The sequence below is a fragment of the Bombina bombina genome, chromosome 5, assembly GCF_027579735.1.
Source record: "Bombina bombina isolate aBomBom1 chromosome 5, aBomBom1.pri, whole genome shotgun sequence".
Classification (NCBI taxonomy): domain Eukaryota; kingdom Metazoa; phylum Chordata; class Amphibia; order Anura; family Bombinatoridae; genus Bombina; species Bombina bombina.
Window position 1 is genome coordinate 520772210 of NC_069503.1, and position 18704 is coordinate 520790913.

An 18704-nucleotide genomic window follows, 5' to 3' on the forward strand; every position below is an offset into this window, starting at 1 on the left:
CTTAAAAACACTTGTAAAAAGAGCTTTAAGTATAATACATTTTTGTAGTAAACATAAAGCCCCTATAAATTTTGAGGTGCTGAGAGATGTTAAACACATCTATTTAAAGCCAAATTGAAGAGCAAAATTGCGGTAAAAAAATAGGGGGCGGGTTTAAAAAAAAGACGCTATTCAGGGGCCCACTTGCCAGATTCAAGTGACCAGGTAAAGGTAAGCATCAAACGAATGTGCTCAAATTTACAACAAAAAACCTTAAAGGGACACTGAACCCATTTTTTTCTTTTGTGATTCAGCTAGAGCATGCAATTTTAAGCAACTTTCTAATTTACTCCTATTATCACATTTTCTTCATTCTCTTGGTATCTTTATTTGAAAAGCAAGAATGTAAGTTTAGATGCCGGCCCATTTTTGGTGAACAACCTGGATTGTTTTTACTGATTGGTGGATAAATTCACCCACCAATAAACAAGTGCTGTCCAGGGTCTGAAGCAAAAATTGGCTTGCTCCTTAGCTTAGATGCCTTCTTTTTCAAATAAAGATAGCAAGAGAATGAAGAAAATTGATAATTGGAGTAAATTAGAAAGTTGATTAAAATTGCATGCTCTATTTGAATCATGAAAGAAAAAAAAATGGGTTTAGTGTCCCTTTAAAGACAGTTTAAAATATTTGGAGTTTATAAAAGGTTGCTGTACTAAAAAAATTGGGTTCAGTGTCTCTTTAACACATAGCAGCATGTAATAAAAACCATCCTCAAAAACAAATTATATGTATCAATATAAGCAGAGAAAAAAAACTTAAGTCCCTGGGCTGCAATATATTTATAATAAAGCAATATATTTTCTCTATAAAAAGTGCCCAAATTAGTCAGGAGTACCTTAGTAAAAAATTATACTTACCGTAATAAAGCAGACACTCGTCCACAAATGCAGACAGGCTAAACCAGTGCTGAAAACATATCAGCAGAGGTACAGATATAGGAGTATGTTGAACCATAAAGGGAGACAGGAGATGAATCCCTGCAACCGGTACAGATAGCCCATAAAAAGGCTTTAAACAGAGGTAGAAACATGATAACCTTAGGCAAAACTCCCTCCACTTCCCTCTGACAAACACTGTAAATCTGAGGGAAAAAAACAGACTTCAATATACACTGAAGCGCATCATACTTTAACCACCTCCAAAATAGGCAAAGTTTAAACTGAGATATGAGTGAGGTGGGTGGGGTATTTATAGGCTTTGAGGTTTGGGAAACTTTGCCTCCTCCTGGTAGGAATGTATATCCCATATGTAACAAATCGTGGACTCTCGCCACCTATATGAAAGAAATAAACCTTGCAAAGAAAGCCTTCATTATGGTTTAAAGATGTGAAGGAGAGAGGTGACGAAATCCACATGGATGCATTTCAGTTTTGAATAGAAGCAGTTTTGTAATAAACATATATTAGCAAAAATGCTTCTAATAAAAGCTATAACGGTTTCAAAAGTGTATTTAAATATGCACCGTGCACCAGCATTTTAAACACAACACTTGCTCAGAAAGCCTTAAGGTGCTTGTACCATCTGGTAATGACTTAATTTGTTAATTGCTGGCATGATACAAGCCCCACTGGTGCGCAGAGCAGCTGCAATATATACAATTCTGCTGCACTGAGAATATCTAGCTATGCTTCACATGCACGTGCAGAGAAAAATGTTAACACTTAAACAGTAATAACGTTTACTAGAAGCATTATTGCTAATATATGTATGTTGAAAATATGTTTCTATTCAAAGATGCAATTCATCTAAGTGCATTTAAATTTTAACCGTAATGTCCTTTTAAGGAAACCCTTTACATATATTAAGGCATCTAATAATGTGGAGTTTGGATGTTTTTTTTTTACAAAAAGGGCAACTCCAAAAAAAGGGTCTTGATCTTGGGTTGAAGGGTAACAAGTTCAGAAGTTATTTGCTGGCACATCTACAAAAGTGGTTGATAATTTATTTTCATTAGCAGTAGTAATGACAAAGACTGTGACAGAATGAAAGAATGGTTGTTACATGCAGGATAGCTGCAGTCACGTAGCAAGCGTGGGGGGCAATCACTGTAGCAGGACATAACATTCATTTTTAAAATATCTTATTTTTAATATCCTTGACTTATAGGGACATTAAACACTAAATAAATGCTAGATATAATTATGCATTCAAAGAAAAGATTAGTCTGAGAATAACATGTAGATTTTTTAAAAAAAAATTCATTAGTTGTTTAAATGTTGACAAAATAAGTGTAAAGTTTGAGGCCTAGATTTGGAGTTCGGCGGTAGCCGTCAAAACCAGCGTTAGAGGCTCCTAACGCTGGTTTTGGCCGCCCGCTGGTATTTGGAGTCAGTGATTAAAGGGTCTAACGCTCACTTTTCAGCCGCGACTTTTCCATACCGCAGATCCCCCTACGCCATTTGCGTAGCCTATATTTTCAATGGGATCTTTCTAACGCTGGTATTTAGAGTCGTTTCTGAAGTGAGCGTTAGAGCTCTAACGACAAAATTCCAGCCGCCTGAAAATAGCAGGAGTTAAGAGCTTTCTGGCTAACGCCGGTTTATAAAGCTCTTAACTACTGTACCCTAAAGTACACTAACACCCATAAACTACCTATGTACCCCTAAACCGAGGTCCCCCCACATCGCCGCCACTCTATTTAAATTTTTAACCCCTAATCTGCCGACCGCCACCTACGTTATACTTATGTACCCCTAATCTGCTGCCCCTAACCCCGCCGACCCCTATATTATATTTCTTAACCCCTAACTTGCCCCCCACAACGTCGCCGCAAGCTACTTAAAATAATTAACCCCTAATCTTCCGACAGCAAATCGCCGCCACCTACGTTATCCCTATGTACCCCTAATCTGCTACCCCTAACATCGCCGACCCCTATATTATATTTATTAACCCCTAATCTGCCCCCCTCAACGTCGCCGACACCTGCCTACACTTATTAACCCCTAATCTGCCGAGCGGACCTGAGCGCTACTATAATAAAGTTATTAACCCCTAATCCGCCTCACTAACCCTATCATAAATAGTATTAACCCCTAATCTGCCCTCCCTAACATCGCCGACACCTAACTTCAATTATTAACCCCTAATCTGCCGACCGGAGCTCACCGCTATTCTAATAAATGTATTAACCCCTAAAGCTAAGTCTAACCCTAACACTAACACCCCCCTAAGTTAAATATAATTTTTATCTAACGAAATAAATTAACTCTTATTAAATAAATGATTCCTATTTAAAGCTAAATACTTACCTGTAAAATAAACCCTAATATAGCTACAATATAAATTATAATTATATTATAGCTATTTTAGGATTAATATTTATTTTACAGGTAACTTTGTAATTATTTTAACCAGGTACAATAGCTATTAAATAGTTAAGAACTATTTAATAGTTACCTAGCTAAAATAATAACAAATGTACCTGTAAAATAAATCCTAACCTAAGTTATAATTAAACCTAACACTAGACTATCAATAAAATAATTAAATAAACTACCTACAATTACCTACAATTAACCTAACACTACACTATCAATAAATTAATTAAATACAATTCCTACAAATAAATACAATTAAATAAACTAGCTAAAGTACAAAAAATAAAAAAGATCTAAGTTACAGAAAATAAAAAAATATTTACAAACATAATAAAAATATTACAACAATTTTAAACTAATTACACCTACTCTAAGCCCCCTAATAAAATAACAAAGCCCCCCAAAATAAAAAATTCCCTACCCTATTCTAAATTAAAAAAGTTACAAGCTCTTTTACCTTACCAGCCCTGAACAGGGCCCTTTGCGGGGCATGCCCCAAGAATTCCAGCTCTTTTGCCTGTAAAAGAATAAATACAATACCCCCCCCCCCAACATTACAACCCACCACCCACATACCCCTAATCTAACCCAAACCCCCCTTAAATAAACCTAACACTAAGCCCCTGAAGATCTTCCTACCTTGTCTTCACCATACCAGGTTCACCGATCCGTCCTGAAGAGCTCCTCCGATGTCCTGATCCAAGCCCAAGCGGGGGCTGAAGAGGTCCATGATCCGGTCAAAGTCTTCATCCAAGCGGGGCAGAAGAGGATCTTCCATCCGATTGAAGTCATCATCCAGGCGGCATCTTCTATGGTCTTCCATCCGGAGCGAAGCGGCAGGATCCTGAAGACCTCCAGCGCGGAACATCCATCCGGACCGACGACTGAACGACGAATGACTGTTCCTTTAAGGGACGTCATCCAAGATGGCGTCCCTCGAATTCCGATTGGCTAATAGGATTCTATCAGCCAATCGGAATTAAGGTATGAATTTTCTGATTGGCTGATGGAATCAGCCAATCAGAATCAAGTTCAATCCGATTGGCTGATCCAATCAGCCAATCAGATTGAGCTTGCATTCTATTGGCTGTTCCGATCAGCCAATAGAATGCGAGCTCAATCTGATTGGCTGATTGGATCAGCCAATCGGATTGAACTTGATTCTGATTGGCTGATTCCATCAGCCAATCAGAAAATTCATACCTTAATTCCGATTGGCTGATAGAATCCTATCAGCCAATCGGAATTCGAGGGACGCCATCTTGGATGACGTCCCTTAAAGGAACAGTCATTCGTCGTTCAGTCGTCGGTCCGGATGGATGTTCCGCGCTGGAGGTCTTCAGGATCCTGCCGCTTCGCTCCGGATGGAAGACCATAGAAGATGCCGCCTGGATGATGACTTCAATCGGATGGAAGATCCTCTTCTGCCCCGCTTGGATGAAGACTTTGACCGGATCATGGACCTCTTCAGCCCCCGCTTGGGCTTGGATCAGGACATCGGAGGAGCTCTTCAGGACGGATCGGTGAACCTGGTATGGTGAAGACAAGGTAGGAAGATCTTCAGGGGCTTAGTGTTAGGTTTATTTAAGGGGGGTTTGGGTTAGATTAGGGGTATGTGGGTGGTGGGTTGTAATGTTGGGGGGGGGTATTGTATTTATTCTTTTACAGGCAAAAGAGCTGGAATTCTTGGGGCATGCCCCGCAAAGGGCCCTGTTCAGGGCTGGTAAGGTAAAAGAGCTTGTAACTTTTTTAATTTAGAATAGGGTAGGGAATTTTTTATTTTGGGGGGCTTTGTTATTTTATTAGGGGGCTTAGAGTAGGTGTAATTAGTTTAAAATTGTTGTAATATTTTTATTATGTTTGTAAATATTTTTTTATTTTCTGTAACTTAGATCTTTTTTATTTTTTGTACTTTAGCTAGTTTATTTAATTGTATTTATTTGTAGGAATTGTATTTAATTAATTTATTGATAGTGTAGTATTAGGTTAATTGTAGGTAATTGTAGGTAGTTTATTTAATTATTTTATTGATAGGGTAGTGTTAGGTTTAATTATATCTTAGGTTAGGACTTATTTTACAGGTAATTTTGTTATTATTTTAACTAGGTAACTATTAAATAGTTCTTAACTATTTAATAGCTATTGTACCAGGTTAAAATAATTACAAAGTTACCTGTAAAATAAATATTAATCCTAAAATAGCTATAATATAATTATAATTTATATTGTAGCTATATTAGGATGTATTTTACAGGTAAGTATTTAGCTTTAAATAGGAATCATTTATTTAATAAGAGTTAATTTATTTCGTTAGATAAAAATTATATTTAACTTAGGGGGGTGTTAGTGTTAGGGTTAGACTTAGCTTTAGGGGTTAATACATTTATTAGAATAGCGGTGAGCTCCGGTCGGCAGATTAGGGGTTAATAATTGAAGTTAGGTGTCGGCGATGTTAGGGAGGGCAGATTAGGGGTTAATACTATTTATGATAGGGTTAGTGAGGCGGATTAGGGGTTAATAACTTTATTATAGTAGCGCTCAGGTCCGCTCGGCAGATTAGGGGTTAATAAGTGTAGGCAGGTGTCGGCGACGTTGAGGGGGGCAGATTAGGGGTTAATAAATATAATATAGGGGTCGGCGATGTTAGGGCAGCAGATTAGGGGTACATAGGGATAACGTAGGTTGCGGCGATTTACGGAGCGGCAGATTAGGGGTTAAAAAAAATATGCAGGGGTCAGCGATAGCGGGGGCGGCAGATTAGGGGTTAATAAGTGTAAGGTTAGGGGTGTTTAGACTCGGGGTACATGTTAGGGTGTTAGGTGCAGACGTAGGAAGTGTTTCCCCATAGGAAACAATGGGGCTGCGTTAAGAGCTGAACGCTGCTTTTTTGCAGGTGTTAGGTTTTTTTTCAGCTCAAACAGCCCCATTGTTTCCTATGGGAGAATCGTGCACGAGCACGTTTTTGAGGCCGGCCGCGTCCGTAAGCAACTCTGGTATCGAGAGTTGCATTTGCGGTAAAAATGCTCTACGCTCCTTTTTTGGAGCCTAACGCAGCATTTGATTAAACTCTCGATACCAGAGTTAAATTTATGGTGCGGCCAGAAAAAAGCCCGCGGAGCGTTAGCAGCCCTTTTACCGCCGAACTCCAAATCTAGGCCTGAGTGTCTATAAAACAATGGGAGCTGTCATGTTGTAACTTAGGTTACTTTCTCTGCTTTAGCCAATTAGGGACAGTTATAAATAGGTCAATATAGCATGCAGCCAATGGCTGTTTAGAATATAACAGTGTTCTGCACTTACATTTCTAACAGGAACTGAAAAGCTCACATTTTCAAGAAAAGGGAACAAAATAAATAATAAAAGTGTATTGCAGTGTTTTATTTACATATACAATTTATCATTTTATTTTATCATCTCAAATTGTTTAATGTCCCTTTAAAGTGACTGGCAAAATAATCCACATCAGAAGAGGACTGTTGTTACTAAGATAGACAGTGATCTTCAAATAACTAAATCAAAATCTGTATTTGTGATTATGAAATTTAGGAAGCTTGCTTAAAATCAAGTCACCAACCAGACTTTGCAAGTTATTCAGTCTGTTATAGATTACATGTGCTTTGTCTACACTGCTATCTTTTTAACACTGAAAATATAAAATGGCAGAATTCTCTTGTATGATCAGCATACCAAACTCAGAAATTAAGTTTATTGTCAGCAGTCAATCTTAAATAGCAAACACTGTGGAATTTGGCATCGCTTTAAAATATTATACATGAAATATGTAACAACCAATACAAGGATCTTACTTGGAGGTATGACAGGCTAACAGCCAATAAAGACGCTGGACACCTGCATGATATGCTGTCAGGAATATCTGTATGCATCACTCCTTTTAGGATGAAATTTGTCTCATTACTGAGAACTTGCCATAACATAAGGCAGGTTAGAGAGGGTGTCTTCACCTCATAGCTCCTGTCAGACACGCAGTGAGAGGTATCCTGTTGACAGTTTTTTCCTTTCTTACAGGTTCTGCCTCAAACAGACATCCCAACTAGTTAGTTGAGTCAATGGGCATCCTGTAAACACTTGGGAGCTGATGACTCACTTTGTAAATTACCATATATATATATATATATATATATATATACACACGTATATATGCACAGTATACAACATGAATGCACCAGTTTCAAATATAAAATTGTTTTAATAACTTTAATTTTAATAGCAAACTTTGCATTGTTTTGCAGTCTAGGGACATACCTTTTAAATGTCATCTCCCCCTATTGAAGCCAAATGCAACAGTTATAAAATTAGCTTTTATACTCATCAAGCATAAACATTTTTTCTACTCATTTTCTTTTTTTTTTTTATTGAGAAATCTATACATTTTGCTCATATATTGCTTAGTACGTAGTTCTTATTTTTTTATGGTTTAACTTTAATTTAAATGTAGATAAGATGTATCATAGAAATAATTAAAAAAAACATATAATTGATATCGGAATTGTATAAAACCTCTTTCCAAATGGAGCTGCCATCATTTTTCTCTTGGGTTAATTGCGTCCAATACATAATAAAGCTTTATTTGAGCACATTTAAATACAGTTGTGCTAATACATAAATGCTCATGCAAATATGGAGGATCAGGAAGCATAACCAATAGCCTTAGTTTTTTTTATTTTTTAGAAGCTACTATTATTGCCTTCATAGCAACATGCTCTATCAGCCTTTTTTTACAGCAAATAGGATTTGTTTGTTTGGTAGGTGTGTATATGCATTGCATATACTCTCACTATGGTTAGCTACTAGTCTAGGGGAATCACTATGAAGCAGAAAATATTTTTCACACACACACACACACACACATATATATATATATATATATATATATATATATATATATATATATATATATATATATATATATATACACACACACTAGATCCAAAGCAATTCTTCGCAACTACAATCCTCAGCTTTAATTTTGTTTCAATATATTTTATTTTTGAAATCAACATTACAAAGTGACCATTTGAATCGATAGAGATCCACATATTATTTAATTTATAAAAAAAAAAGCTGCATATGTTGTTAGGCAATCTTTACAATATTCCGTAAATAACAGGAGAGAGTCCAGTTATAGTATATAAAGGGACAGTCTACTACAGAATTTTTATTGTTTAAAAACAATATATAATCTCTTTATTACAGATTCTTCAGTTTAGCATAACCAACAGTGTCATATTAATACACTATATGATTGCCTTGTATCTAAGCCTCTGCAGACTACACCTTTATCTCAGTTCTTTTGACAGACTTACATTTTAGCCAATCAGCGCTGACTCTTAAATAACTCCACGGGAGTGAGCACAATGTTATCTATATGACACACATGAACTAGCTCTGTCTAACTGTGAAAAACTGTCAAAATTCACTGAGAAAGGAGGCGTTTTTTTTTTAACAGTTTAGAAATCAGTTTGACCCTACCTAGGTTTATCTTTCAGCAGAGAATACCAAGAGAACAAAGCACATTTAATGAGAAAAGTAACTTGGAAAGTTGTTTAAAATTGCATGCCCTATCTGAATCTTGAAAGTTTCATTTTGACTAGACTGTCCCTTTAAGCCACAAACTTAAAGGGACACTGAACCCAAATTTTTTCTTTCGTGATTCAGATAGAGCATGCAATTTTAAGCAACTTTCTAATTTACTCCTATTATAAATTTTTCTTCGTTTTCTTGCTATCTTTATTTGAAAAAGAAGGCATCTAAGCTTTTTTTGGCTTTCAGAACTCTGGACAGCACTTTTTTATTGGTGGATGAATTTATCCACCAATCAGCAAGGACAACCCAGGTTGTTCACCAAAAATGGGCCAGCATATAAACTTAAATTCTTGCATTTAAAATAAAGATACCAAGAGAATAAAGAAAATTTGATAATAGGAGTAAATTAGAAAGTTGCTTAAAATGTCATGCTCTATCTGAATCATGAAAGAAAAATATTTGGGTACAGTGTCCCTTTAAGCAATCTCTGGAGCAAAATTAGTCTCTTCTGAATAAAACGTTAACATCTCTAATCAGGAAAAACCAGAGATACATAATCTATCCAAAACCGATATGCAGAACAACTTAGTTAATCAGATCAATAAGAATCAACAGCTTTCATATGCTGCTTAATTTATTAAACTTTACCTCACAAACACATTGCTTAATTTGAGTTGTGCAATTACATAAATGCTGAGGCAGGAATGGAAGACCAAGAAACGTTACCATTATATTATTATTATTTTTGTTATGATTCAAACCTTACAGGAAATGTTTTATAAGATACTACTGTTGCCATTACAGCAACATGTTCTGTTACATAGCAAATTAAACTAAATTCAGGGGGTACTGTAGAGCAACTCAGATTATGTTCTTAAACAAATATTTAGTGAGATTTCAATGCCAAAGCTTTGTTTTGATTTATCCAACAATATTGCAGCAGATCAAGTACAACACTATGCTCCATCTCTTGATTCTGACCTTCTTTAATCCAGCATAATTATTATTTTTTTCCTTTTGTATGTGTCTCCCCACCCCACCCCATTAATTGGTGTTGATAAAGAGTTCCTTGGCTTAGACCATGTATAAATGTGTAACAGGTGTTGATCAAGTGGTGGAAAGTTAGTTGTGCTTTTGAGTGTATTCAGGTTAGTAATGATTTTCTTTTTAGTGTGTACCTGATTTTTCTCTAACAATCTTATCAAGTATTCATAGTTTGTGGAAGACATTCTATGATACTTAAGTTTGTAAAACCCTGGGGAATCATTTTATGTGAATATTTGTTATATATATATATATATATGTCATTTTTATTAGATGCTTAGATATTGTAATGTTTTGAGAGTATGTATTTACAATGACTTTCTCTAATCTGAGATGTTTATTAATTGGCTCTAGATAGAAACCCTATTTCCATTCTAGTATGCTTTTTGTTATAGGAGATCCAAATGCAAAGTCACACTGATTGGATTATAGTAGCTATAATTATACCTCATCAAGTCCATTTTAAGGTTAGGGAATTTAATCTGGCTCTTTCTTTTAAAGCTTGGGTCTGGACTATAGTGCTACTTTTGAGACTGCATATTCTATAATATTGTTTATGTAGCACATTATTTGTATTATAATAAAGCAATTGGCTGTAATCCCATTTTATGCATATTACTTTTTTTTTTATTTTCTTAAAGGGCTACTAACCCCACATTTGTTTCTTTCATGATTCAGATAGAGCATGCAACTTTCTAAGTTACTCCTATTGTCAATTTTTCTTCTCATGCTATCTTGATTTGAAAAAGCAGTAATAAAAGGTTACGAGCTGGCCCATTTTTAGTTCAGCACCTTGGTAGAGTTTGCTACATTTAGCCACAAATCAGCAGGTGCTGAACAAAAAATGGTCTGGCTCTAAAGCTTACAGTAGTGCTTTTTCAAATCAAGCTAGCATGAGAACAAAGAAAAATTGGTAATAGGAGTAAATTAGAAAGGTGCTTAAAATCGCATGCTCTCTCAATCACGAGAGAAAAAAATTGGGTTTAGTATCCCTTTTTAAAGACAGTTTAAAATATTTGGAGTTTATAAAAGGTTGCTGTACTGAATAAATGCACTACTCCTTGCCAGTTGGTGGAGACCTGTCCCTGTCTAGAAATAGTTGTTACTATGAGCTGACAGCATGCACTTCAGTAGGCAACTCTTATTTTCTTTTACTTGCAATAAACATCTTAAAAGCTCTTTGCTCTTGCTGTTTAAATTCAACTCTTGTGCATTGCATAGTGTGTGTGCCTTTTTTTTTTTTCTGTTATTTAATTTGCTTAATTCCCTTTTGTTGAAAATCCTACCTAGGTATCTTACCAACAGTACATTGCTGCTCCTGAGCCTACCTGGGTATACTTTTCAACAAAGAATATAAAGAGAACTAAGCAAAGTACATAGAAGTAAATTGGAAAAGTTGTTAAATATTTGCTTATTCTGAATCCTGACAGTTTAGTTTGACATGCTCCACAACCTCTGACATTTTCTTTAGCCTCTAGGTATTTAAGATATTAGGTACCTGCCATTGTCACCAGGTCATTTGATGGTTGTAACATAGTTGTTTCAATGTCAAATGAATAGCATTTTAGCTAATTGGTGCTCTCTCATAAATAACTCCATGGGTGTGAGCACTAATACCCTCTAGCTGTGAAAAACTGTCAGATGCATTCAGATAAGACGGCCTTCAAAATTAGCATATGAGCCTACCTAGGTTTAACTCAACTAATACCAAGAGAACAAAGCAAATTTGATGATAAAAGTAAATTGGAAACTTGTTTAAAATTACATTCTCCTATCTGAATCATGAAAGTTTAATTTGGACTTTACTGTCCCTTTTGATAGCTTAGTACTTGGGGGTGGTCACTTTATGTAACTTTAAAAAGTAACATGACACTTGGAACTTAGGGGGGGTAGAATTATATGCCCTACTTTCTGGTCTCCCTAGGATTCATGTGGGGGTGGGGGTGGGGGGGAAATAATTCACATCCAGTTGATCTGTGTGTGGTGTTTTTTTTTGTTTTTCTTTTCCATCTCCATCATATGTAAATGGTAAGTGTGATTCCTGCTCTAGACTCTTAGAAATTTTATTGTTAACTCTTTTTTTTTTTTTTTTTTTTTTTTTTTTATAAACATCTTTATTTCTTTTCCTTTTAAGAATTTAAAAAAATGAACACTACAGCTCCTCCCCCTCCAGAAAATGGGCAGTATTCTGCAAACCAACAAAGACCCTTCTTTTATGCACAACCGACAGCACAACTACCTTTCCCAAATCCTTGGTACCTTGGTCAGCTGTACAATCCATATTGCATGCCTGGACCTGGTAAGATAATTTTCCAAGTACAGTGATGGTGAGGGTAGTTTAACTTTTATATGAAATCTACATCTTTTTCATCTTTTAATTTTATAGCCTAAAAGGATATTAGGGCTCCACTTTATTAAGCTGCAGTTGTCCACCCATCATATGATAATTAAGCCCATAGAGTTAGATCAGAAACTAATCACTGAATTGCCAAAGTTCTGCATACAAAAAATATTGAGCTAATTTTGCAAAAATTGCAATGTTTTGCAGTTCTGGAAAAGCCTCTTGAGTAAGGTTTATCATATCTCCTTTGGTCTGGCCGTTTAGAGATGGATGTAAATGAGCTCTTGCATATACAGTATTATGCAATCCCTGTGCAATATGTATGGGTTCCATAGAATGCACTTTACTCAATAAGAGCAATGTAAAAGCTACAAGTTTAAGAGTTGTATGGCTAATTTTATTTTACAAAGTATATTGGTATTCCTGTGCATGAAAATGGGTAAATAACTTTATTTTCTCTCTCTGCAGGCTACAGAGGTGGAAATCCATATTATCCATTCTATTCTCTTGCACTCCATGAATACCCTGGATTTTATGTTCCTCAACATCAAATGAATGCTAGATTGAACAGAAGGCCTCATTTTAATCCCCATCCACCATCCCCAATGTTTTACCATGCTACTCGCTTTAGGCATTATAGCAGTCCTGGTAAAAGAACTGAAACTAAAGAAACTCAGACTGACCAACGGCTGCCAGATTATGTGCCAAAAAAGCATACGGGTACAGATGGCAATGGCTCAGATGGAAGAAGTACTGAGTGCCAATCATCTGGCGTTAGCAGCACTCAGAATGATAGTAACTTGGAGACTGTTGAAATGTCTTTGTCTCCTGTGTCTGCAGCGCAGGAAAGAGACTTTCATAAAAATGCTTGCAATTCATCACAATACCACACCATGCCTCCAGGAAGCTATGCATATGAGAAAGAGGAGGTAAGAATAGAGTATGGAGGTGGTTCTCCTGCCATACAGATGTGGAAGTCTTATAAGGAAACCATACCAATATATGATGTGGCAGTTGTTAAAGAAATGCCAGAAAGTGTAGTGCAGCGTGACCTTTATTGTGAGGGTGTGTTGTATGGCCCTCGCACAGAAAGAGAGGAGCTTTCTGTGCAGAGTGTTGCCTTCTCGAATGAAGAGGAAACTTCACTTCCTCATAGTATGTGTCTTAACGATGTACAGGAAACAGAAACTCAAACTACAGTAGTGTCAAATAAGCCAAATTTGAAACTAAAAGCAGCAGTGGAGCTAGAATCAGAAAACATGATGTTGCATCATGATGTAGCCAGTCCTGTCTATATAGTACAGCAAGCTTTATCTCCAGAAAACTGGGAAGATGACTACAATACAATAGAGGAAGCTAAAACTGACCCTGAATTAATTGTTGGCCAAGATCCTATTTCAGAAACACAATATCAAGGTCCATATAACTTTAATGAGGTGCCAGAGTTGGCTAGCAAAACAAGCATGTGGGAAGAAGACCCTGTTGAAAAGTTTGTGCCATCCCCATCGTGGGTGGCCTGCTTTGACAATGTTGAGACAAACTATGATTATGATCTTTATATGGCTCAAAGGAAACAAAAACGGCCAAGTATATTAAGTATTACTTCAGAAGAGCTTTCTTCTAGGGATGAAGGATCATCCATGGATAATGCTTCTGTGTCATACTTTGTGCCTGATTATATGCTCAGGAAAGGGATATATTCTTTTAGAAAAAGTTCAGATGGTTCTGATAGAGAGAAAATACAAAGTAGTGGGTCTTTAAAAGAAGATATAGCTGTAAAACATGATAGCAGCCAGTACAAGAATCACGCTTCTGGCATAAAAGTAAAAAATGTTTCCAGCAGAGGTAGAAAATTAGGTGTTCCAGTAAGAACATTGAACAAGAAGTTGTATTCGTTGAAAAAGAAACCAAGGAAGAGCCAGTCCCTGTCTGAACCAGAGGATTCAGAGGAATACTGGGTAGTAGAAGAAGAGAATTACGAGGAAGAACTAGATGAAGATGATAGTGATGAAGGAGAATTTTACATTCAGGAGACAATTCCATTTAGCCAGCTAAACATTAGCAAAGGTAGCTTCTTTAAGCAGATTGCTCAGAAAAGAATACTCTGGAAACCTCCCAAAGGCACAATTGCAACACCACTTATTGGATGGCCAGTTAAAGAAAAACTAAAAGTGAAGAAAAAGGGTGCTTATGAAGCATTGGGGCAAGTTCACCGACAAAAGGACTATGAGGTCTATGACTATGCCAGCTATGATGAGAAGCAATCCTCAAAGACAGAGAGAGGCTTTCAAGAAATGTCTGAACAGAAGAAATCGATGCAGAAATCAATGGGTGGTAAGTTGATTAATGAAGAGGCTCCCACATGCAGAGTTATTGAGACCCTACAGCTATCATAGAGCGCTAATTGTCGCAAAAACCTGCGGATTGGAAAACCAGAATCCTACTTCAAAACAACAAACATTTTTATGTGTATTGTTTAAAAACCAGCACATGCTGCATTCTTCCCTGCTAAAAGTTCAGCATTTTAAAGGATAAATCTGTCAAGCAAACTGAAGTGTTATGCGTTTTTTGTTTATGGGAATGATCGGCACTTCAAAGCTATACAATGGATATTAGAGAAATACAATTTGGCAATATCCTCTATCTGCTTTTTGTTAGCTTGGTGGGTAAAACCTTTTTTCTAGGTTTTGCCCTCAATTTTTTATTTTTATTTATTTTTTTTAAATGCTGATATCTTGTTAATGGATTGTCATTTTTCTATATTTCTTTAATAGGAAAACTTCAAAAGAAAACCACTGGGCCAGTTGTTGAAGAGTACTGGGTTGGAAGAGGTGCTAAGCCCAAATTCCCCGAACCTGCATATTATTTGCAAGATCCAACCAAAGTCAAAGAGCCGGGTATATATGTTAAAATGCATGTTGTGTGTGTGGTTTTTTTTTTTCGGGATAACTTTTCTACAGGAGCCAGAAAGTGTGTGTATGTATATGAGAGAGAAAATGAACAGTCTAATTGGAAATGTATGCCTTAAAAAAGGTGATCCCTTTATTACTCATTCCCATTGCTATATTAATACTTTTTTACCTCTGATTTAAAATGTATATAAGCCTCTGCAGACTGCCCATTATCAGTTTGACAGGCTTTTCATTTTAAATCCATGTCCAACACTTGTGCACACTACCAGGGCTCTGCACTCATCCCAAAATGTAGAAAAAATGCAAAATGGTAGCATCACAGCTTCATCAAATTCACAAAATGTTTATTGGGACATCATACAAACATATCAGCACAACGTTTTGTTCAAAGGACCTTAATTCATTTTAGCCAGTCAGTGTTGACTCATAAAGAACTCTCAACAGGAGTGAGCACAACATTATCTGACACATGAACTAGCACTGCCAAAATGCACTAAGATGCCCTTCAACACTTTAGAAATAAGTTTGGGCTTACCTATGTTTAGCTTTCAACAAAGAATACCAAGAGAACAAAGCAAATTTGATAATAAAAGTAAATTGGAAAGCTGCTATAAACTACATATATGAAGCATGAGTTTTTTTTAATTGACTGTCCCTTTCAGCTCTTTTCTACAGGGAATAGGTCCATTTTGGTATATTTCATGCCACCATTTCGCAGCCAGATATGATCATTAAAAAAAAAAAATAGCATAACTTTCCCACAAACTTTGTGTTTCTCACTGAAATATTCACATACCACTTGTGTAATCATGTCGCAAATGACTGTAAGCTTTTCTGGGATCTTCTATTGTTTAGAAAGAGAAGACATACATGACTTTGCCATTGGTAAATAGCAAAATATTGTGTATTGGTTAAAATGTTGAATGAAACTGTGGGTAAATTCGCTGCATATCAAAGTTGTTCATTTTAGCAAACATAGCTTCAAATGTACCTTGCTCAGTCTGTATAACATTATTTTTATCTTCCCTGACATGTGTGAACAAGTGAATAGCAAATCAAGCCAGATTCTCTAGATTAGCTTGGTACTTAACTCACTCGGCTAGAACTATTAAATATTTAAAGGGGCAGTGAAAAAAGAGAGATAGATAGATAGATAGAGATATATATATATATATATATATACACAAACACTGCTTTTTCAGATTGGGAGAATTGGATGGTATATGCAAACATGATCTTCCCCAAAGTGGGAGGTGCAAACCAATCCTTATAGTGTGCTAAGGACAGTACTTTTAAAGGCACATGATACCCCAATGTTGAAAAAAAGATGACTTGACACCTACTCTGAATTTCAAATAAGCAGTTTTTTTTTAACAAATGTATATATTCTCCCATTTACCGCCCCCCTGTATCATGTGACAGACATCAGACTAGTATACTTACAACCTGTGAGTAAATATTGATAATGGAAGTAAATTGGAAAGTGTATTAAAACTGCATGTTCTATCTGAATCATACAAGTTTATTTTGACAGTGTCCCTTTAAGTAAATGAAAACTGTCAGTTTGCTAGAACCTAGATAAAATGGCGTGTGTAACTTTTTTTTTTTTTTTTTTTTAATTATAGTCAATTCTTCAAAAAAGAAAGGATCGCTCAAATCTTCTAAAAGGAAACAAACTAGAATTGATCCAGAAGAAATAGACGAATGGGAGGTTCCTAAAACCTACTTGTACAGAGGTATGGAAGATATTGCTTATTACAAATATATATATATATATATATATATATATATGTACTGTATCAGTCATTTAAGACAAAAAAAATTAAGTCACATTTCTTTCATGTAATTGGCAAGAGTTCATGAGCTAGTGACGTATGGGATATACAATCCTACTAGGAGGGGCAAAGTTTCCCAAACCTCAAAATGCCTATAAATACACCCCTCGCCACACCCACAATTCAGTTTTTACAAACTTTGCCTCCTATGGAGGTGGTGAAGTAAGTTTGTGCTAAGATTTCTAAGTTGATATGCGCTTCTCAGCATTTTGAAGCCCGATTCCTCTCAAAGTACAGCGAATGTCAGAGGGACATGGAGAGTATCACCTATTGAATGTTATGATTTTCCTAATGGGGGTCTTTTTCATAGGTTCTATGTTATCAGTCGTAGAGATTCATCTCCTACCTCCCTTTTCAGATCGACGATGTACTCTTATATACCATTACCTCTACTGATAACTGGCTATCTGCTATATGTGGATGGGTGTCTTTTGGTAAGTATGTTTTTTATTATTTAAGACACCTTAGCTATGGTTTGGCACTTTATGCATTTATATAAAGTTCTAAATATATGTATTGTACTTATATTTGCCATGAGTCAGGTTCATGTATTTCCTTTTGCAGATTGTCAGTTTCATATTTGGGGAAAGCTAATATTAAGAAATATTTTTCTTACCTGGGGTTTAGTCTTTTTTTTCAATTGACTACTTTGTTTCAAATTGCGGCCTGACTTAGGCTCGCGGGTGCACCATATGCTACACTTTGTATCATTTTTGGTGCGAAAGGCACGTCCGTTGATGCAAGTTCGTCATTTCCGGTGTCGTAATTGACGCAGAGATTTCACACAGGGTTGCGTCAGTGACGCGAGTGTAGTTTCCGAACATGGTTGGCACCAAAAAAAATTTCAGTTACGTTGTGCGTCATACTTGCCGCCAATTTTTTTTTCATTATTTACTGCCCCATTGCTTTTGCCTCTTGCCTTTTTCTATGTCAGAGGACTATGCTATTTGTATTTTTTTCCCATTCCTGAAACTGTCCTATAAGGAAATTGATATTTTTGCTTTGTGGGTTGTTTTTTACATTTTGCAAGATGTCTCAATCTGATCCTGCCTCAGAAGTATCTGTTGGAACTTTGCTGCCTGACATTGGTTCTACCAAAGCTAAGTGCATTTTTTGTAAAATTGTGGAGATTATATCTCCTAATGTCATTTGTATTAGTTGTCATGATAAACTTTTACATGCAGATAGTGTGTCCATCAGTAATAGTACATTGCTGGTTGCAGTTCCTTCAACTTCTAATGTACATGATATACCTATGAATTTTAAAGAATTTGTTACTGATTCTATTCAGAAGGCGTTGTCTGCATTTCCACTTTCTTAAAAATCCTCATAAAGTTGATGAAATTTCAAATGACCGACAACATAATGAATTATCCTCCTCTGAGGATCTATCTGATTTCAGAAGATCCTTCCTCAGATATTGACACTGACAAATCTACTTTTTTATTTAAAATGGAGTATATGTGTTCTTTGTTAAAAGAACTGTGTTAATTGCTTTGGATATTGAGGAAGCTAGTCCTCTTGATATTAAAACCAGTAAACGTTTTAAATTCTGTTTTTAAACCTCCTGTGGTTACTCCAGAGGTTTTTCCTATTCCTGATGCTATTTCTGATGATTTCTAAGGAATGGAATAAGCCGGGTACTCCTTTTAATCCTTCTGCAAGGTTT

General features: G+C 36.0%; 1 protein-coding gene across 2 annotated transcripts in view; it reads left to right on the forward strand.

Moving 5' to 3' along the window:
• The window catches only part of LOC128660534 (uncharacterized), a 117479-nt gene that overhangs the window by 93956 nt on the left and 4819 nt on the right, over positions 1–18704 (forward strand). For both annotated transcript variants that reach the window (XM_053714437.1, XM_053714436.1), the window contains 4 exons: positions 12082–12246; positions 12757–14622; positions 15063–15185; positions 16826–16936. In XM_053714437.1, coding sequence (XP_053570412.1) covers positions 12093–12246; positions 12757–14622; positions 15063–15185; positions 16826–16936 — 2254 coding nt within the window. In that variant the 5' untranslated portion in view covers positions 12082–12092. The remainder of the gene's footprint in view (positions 1–12081; positions 12247–12756; positions 14623–15062; positions 15186–16825; positions 16937–18704) is intronic.